The following is a 6000-nucleotide window of genomic DNA, read 5'->3' on the forward strand; positions in this document are numbered from 1 at the left end:
GTAGGAGATTTGTATGTTGCTTGTTATATTGAAGATGTGGATGAGACCTATCATTTCTTTGTGTAGAACTCTTGTTCGTATCCTATTATTTTGGAGCAACCATTTATTACTGACTCTAGGATGGAGACTAAGGTTTTGGATGATGGGTCTGTCTATGCACAGATCCGAAGCAAGGATGGAAAGAGGGTTTTTTAGTTCATGACAGTTTGTATAAACCATCAATAGAATAAGGATTCTTTGAGGGATTCCCTCTTCTAGCAGGAGAGCCGGATTTTTGTTAGGTACCACTGTCTTGCGAGACAATGGTGGTACGAGACAGGGAAAGCTCTCACCTCTTGACAGTAGCAGTTTTTCCTCAGGTGTTTATGGTGTGACTATTGAAAGTCCTTTGTGTTTTCAACATATTTCGGACATGCCTAGAGTTGCCAGGCAGCCTTTGAAGAGAAAAGAGAAAGAATTGAAGTTTGCAAGTGTTTTAGAGGATGAAGATAGGGTAGATGTTCTCTATGATGGGATGTCATGCTCGGATACTATGGAGGAGCTTTCACCATTGCTAAAAACTAAAAATCTAGAATTGTCATATATCTTACAGGTCCATTCTCTGGAGATGTATTGCGAAATTGATGATTTCATGTTTCAAGAAAATTTTGGTGCTAAGAATTCATAGTAAAAAGTACTCTAAAAAAGAGTTGGGTGCTATTTATATATATAAAAATTTCTATTTAGCAGGGTATTTACAACGAGGGATGAAATTTGCATGTTGTAGCAAAGAAGCTAGAGTACAGACAAAATATAAGATAGTTGACAAGAAGGTTAGACCAGTTGCATGACCGCTACCTTTGGATAGTGATGAGATGATTAGAAGAGTAGCTATGCAGCCTCCTTTACAAGATCCTGTATGTGTTGGACACAGGTTTTCAACCGAGACACTAAAAGAGATAAAGATTGGGACTAAAGATTTTTTGCTTCTAGCAGAGGTGAGATGTTTTGAAGGGTGACATGGGAGAGCTTTTACTTATTTTTGCGTGAATTTGGATGTGTTGATCTTAGGGTTGTGATGCCTATGGTTATTTTTACCATTCTGCATGTCTCTTGGAATCTACGCCCTATTCCTGTGCCAAGGGCTCACTTGCCTAAATTGGTGGAGCATTTGAATGAGCGGATCAAGATGGAAATTCTAGAACCATCTTGAGCTTCATATTCTAATTGATGGTTCATAGTTCCCAAGAAGAATGGGACAATTAGATTCATATATGACTTACATCCGGTGAATAAGGTCACTATATGGGATGTTGGTGCACGACCTGTTGTGGATGAGTTTGCAGAGGCTTTTTCTAGACATGCTATCTATTCACTTGGCGATCTTTATTCTGACTATTACCAATTCCAACTTGCCCTTGAGAGCAGAGATTTGACTACAATGAAGACACATTTAGGCCTTGTATGGATGTGTACACTTCCATAGGGAGCTACTAATTTGGCTGTTCATAATGATGAATGGGATGAGCCCGTCTTACAAGATTTTATTTTAGATCTTACTATGCCTTTTGTTGATGATCATCCTATTAAGGGTTGTTTGGAGAAAGAGACAAATGAGACTTTAGATGATCATGGATGCAAGTACTTTGTGGCCACGCATATCAGAGATGTTGAGAAGATTCTTTGTAGGCTAGAGGAAGTGAATTTGACTTTATTGTGGCTGACGTCTATTTCTGGTGCCACAGAGGTTTTGATTGTTGGACAATGTGTGGTTATTCTGGGAAGAGACCTTCTCCTGTGAAGGTTGATGCCATAGAGAAGATTGCAAAGACTTGCTCTTCTACTTCGAAGGAGTCCTTCTCCCATGAAGGCTGATGCCATAGAGAAGATTGCAGAGACTTACTCTTCTACTTCAAAGGTTCGTATGTTTCTTGGAGCTTGTGCATTTTATCTTATTTGGATTTGTCATTTTTCTTATATTGTAGATGATCTCTACTAGCTCTTAAGAAAAGAGCATCATTTTTCTTGAAATATAAGACACACTAGAGTTATGCACAAGCTCAAGAAATTGTTAAGAGCTGCTTTAACTCTTCGGAAAGTAGATTATGAGTGTTTATACTACTCCTATCCGCATTGGATGGGCTGTTGACTAAGATGATGCAAATGGGAATAGGTATGCTATTCAGTTTGGGGCGAAAGTCCTAAACAAATAGTAGCGTAGATATCCACAGATTAAGAGGAAGCCATTGGGAGTTGTCATGGCGCTCAAGAATGATAAAGTGTACTTCATTGGTGATGTTGTGATGGTCGAGACTGATTGTTTGCCTCTTCTAGGTATGATCACAAGTTGTTTAACTCTAGACATTGCCATGCTTAGGTGGATTGGGTACATAAAATCCATGAATCGTGAGTTCAGGCACATAGCAGGTACAGTCAACCTAGTAGCCAATATGCTTTCATGAGAAAGGTATGATTATATGGATTTATCTTGGATTGATGAAGTTGATGATGGGGCTAATGTTTTAGCCATGCATGCTAATCATGCTTGTCATATATTTGCTTTGGAGAGCTTTGATGATTCTTTGTATATAGGAGAGTATTTGCTGATTGGTTGTTTTCTGAGTACCATGTCTAGACAAGATGGAAGGACTGATGCGAACTTCATCTGAAGAAAAGCTTATTGTTTCTTCTTGCGGAATAGGCTGCTTTGGAAGCATCCACATAAGCGAGGAGGATAGCCATTGAGAGTTGTATGTGACAGAGCTTCACATGTGCAAATAATGAAAGAGTTTCATGAAAGTCTTTGGGCAGGACATAGAGCTATTTGGGTGACCTATGAGAAGATTAGTGAGCATTACTAGTGGAAAGGCATGTATAGAGATATCTCACTGTTTGTTGAGACATGCACTAATTGTCAATTGTTTTCTTTAGTGAGGCATAAGGATGAGCTTCACCCTACTTACCTACTATGTATTCACTACAAAGGGTTCTTGATTTGATTACTATGCATGTTGGATTGTGGCAAATGCATTATATTGTTTTGGCATGAGAGTATCTCACAAATCAAGTGGAAGGAAGAGCATGGAGGACAAAGACTACTTTAGTAGTCTGTATGTCTCTTTTGGAGGATATTATATGTAGCATTGGGAAAATTACAACAGATAGAGGTGAGTTGGATGCTCATGAGGCTAGGGAGTTTTTCTCTCACCTTGGCATTAAACGTGCTTTAACTTTAGCATATAATCCAAAAGGTAACGAGAAGAGTGAAAGAGGCCATCCGCCAATTGTGAAAGCCTTGGCCAAAGAATGCAATGGATAGGTCCAGAAGTAGCCTAGGTTGTTGCTTTACTCCTTCTGGACTAATCGCACTACCCATAGTGTGACTACAAGATATATGCCAGCTGAGTTTATGTATGGGCAGAAACCAGTGATGTCTACGGAGAATTGCACACTCACTTGGAGTGTTTTATTGTGGTAGAAAAATAAGATGACTAGAGAGGATCTTCTGGCTCTTTGTATTTGTCATTTGGAGAGGAGATCTGAAGATATTGAGAGAGCTATTCTGAAACTCAAAGAGGCTATAATTTGTAGTAAAGACCAATTTGATAGTAGACATAGATTGAGACCTAGAGAGATTAAGGAGGGAGAGTGGGTATTGGTCTATGACAACAGTCTAGACAACCAGAACAATGCTATCCGCAAGGTTTCAAGATGATGGTTTGGGCCTTATTTGATGCAACATGTCCATGACAATGCTACGTATTCCTTACCAAACCTTGATGGTATGACATTGCAGATTTCAATTGCAGGATGAGAGATGGATTTGCGGCAGGAGATGATGTAGAAGATGAGGAGATTGTGTTGACCATCGATCTTCGTGGTAATGAGGATGGGTAGCTATGACCCATTCGGAGGATGTGCAGGTTTAGAGAGGGTAGATGTTGTGATGATGCCCCTCCACCTCTATGAACCTAAGGGCAGAGTTTTTCGCTTGGAATTTGAACTCATTAGTCAACACCATTAGAAATTATTTTTTGTTGTATGTCTCTTTTTGTTTTTCATTCAGTTTGAACTGTGAATGGAATTTGATTTAGAGAACAATACTTTTACTAATTGGTCTTAGATTCTGAGAATCACAAACAAAGTTTCGAGATATATTATGCGATGATTATTATGAGGCCTACATGAATTGATTAATGGAAGTGTGTTGAAAGCTTGGTATGCTTCGTCAAAGTTGACATCTCATGTCATCAGGATGAACACAACATTGATAACATTGTATCTAGAATGGCTATACATGCAATAAATTTAGTCAAGTTATATTTATGATAAAGTCATGGGTTTGCTAATAATGCAAAGTTTGAGGATGATTCTCAAGCAATCATTGGAACTCAATCATATGTCCTTCTTACTTTGGATAAGCTTATCTTTAAGCTAGTTAAGAAGCTCCAAGCTGTAGCATGTGATGAGATGGCAAATAAGCTGCTTGCACTATATACTTATGAAAATTTATGTCCTCCTAGAAGTTTTATAGAAGTGGTATATCATGCAAATGCATGTGTGATACTATATGAGGAGAACATCTACAAATTTGAGCAGAGTTCAAATCCCAATAAGCTTTCTATTCAGCTTATGGAAGGTGGTTCTGAAAGTTTGGAAGTAGCTGCAAAGTCACCAACTCTCTTGAAGATTTGGTAGGGGATATAGAAATGGTGGGCCAGCTTTTTATTGTTGTCTTCCTTGAGAGTGCACTACAACAAAAAGACTCCATAGACGCGCTTCTAGACGAAATATTTAAACTGTGTTTAAAAATGTCGGGTGGGTTTATTACCCCGTCTACTGGCACGTCTAAAATTTCGCGTCGACAAGCGCACTTATAGGGAAAACCACACGCGCATATAGACGCGCCTATTGATGCACTCCGTAAACATATAATCATATTTATAAAAAAGTAGATATATTCATATTCTGCATCTATACACGCATGTAACTGCATGTCTAAAAAGGTGCTCTGCAATTTTTTGACGATAATAGACGCGCATTTTTCCTGCAATTTAGACGTGCCGATGGATGCGCAAAACAGAGGTATGAAAAAAAAAACCAGAGAGCATGTGGCTTGCACATACTCTCTGGTTTCCCCCCCCCCCCCCCCCATCAACATCAAATTGTATGCCTAGGGAAAACAGAGAAAGATTATTATACTGAAAGCAAAACAATGTGGAGAGCCAAAGTCTATATATTGATAATAACACATGATGAGCGTACTGTGCTGAAATATTCGTACATATTTCGAAGATTTTTGTATTGAAAACAAAACAATGTATGTAGAACACGAAATTTCATATATATAGATGAAACGTTTTTACATGACGAGTTCTAGTGCTTGTGATCTCAAGCATGGTCATGGTCGCAAGCACTAGCTGAAAGTAATACATATAAAAAATGAAAACTACAAGCCAAGGGGAGGCATGCATGCATGGGGCTCCTCTACAACTCCTTAGAAGAGGCATCATCGTCGCTACCACCACCACTACCGATGTTGCCGCTGCTACTCCTAGTCCCCCCTTCGCTATTCTCAACTGCATCAGGGTTCGCCTATACAAAGGATTAAGGTATATAAATACCATTACAAACTATAAATTAGAGCTACCTATACTTTTCATGTAAAAAATAAAACATACCTCTTCTGGTTGTGGAATCCTCATGGCACGATTATATTGGTCCTCCATGATGAGTCCCTTCTCTAGAAATGCTGCCAAGTGGATGCCCGGTTATGACCTCGATGGTAGCCTACCTCTCTAGGAGAAGGAATCCTACCAACGATATGATACTATAAAACAATTTTAACATACAACGTATTAGAACACACTACATAATGAATTGAAAAAAATTACAAAATTTAATTTTTTAAAAATCAAATAATACTTATAAACTCAACCTCCCATGACTCCCTGCCACCTGATTCATATTGCGACAATCCCATGGCTGCCATCTGGATACGTCGCGCCTTTGCATGCTGGA

At 38.9% G+C, this 6000-nt stretch overlaps 1 protein-coding gene across 1 annotated transcript in view; it reads left to right on the top strand.

The window, feature by feature from the left end:
- The window catches only part of LOC148041956 (paired amphipathic helix Sin3-like protein), a 28657-nt gene extending 23980 nt beyond the window's left edge, over positions 1–4677 (top strand). Inside the window, exons 4-7 of the mRNA XM_087699531.1 lie at positions 914–977; positions 1466–1620; positions 1725–1782; positions 4339–4677. Coding sequence (XP_087555657.1) covers positions 914–977; positions 1466–1620; positions 1725–1782; positions 4339–4677 — 616 coding nt within the window. The remainder of the gene's footprint in view (positions 1–913; positions 978–1465; positions 1621–1724; positions 1783–4338) is intronic.
- Positions 4678–6000: the final 1323 nt, after the last annotated feature.

Source organism: Lygodium microphyllum, chromosome 1 (genome assembly GCF_053477565.2).
Source record: "Lygodium microphyllum isolate KBCC chromosome 1, Lygodium_microphyllum_v1.1.10, whole genome shotgun sequence".
NCBI lineage: Eukaryota > Viridiplantae > Streptophyta > Polypodiopsida > Schizaeales > Lygodiaceae > Lygodium > Lygodium microphyllum.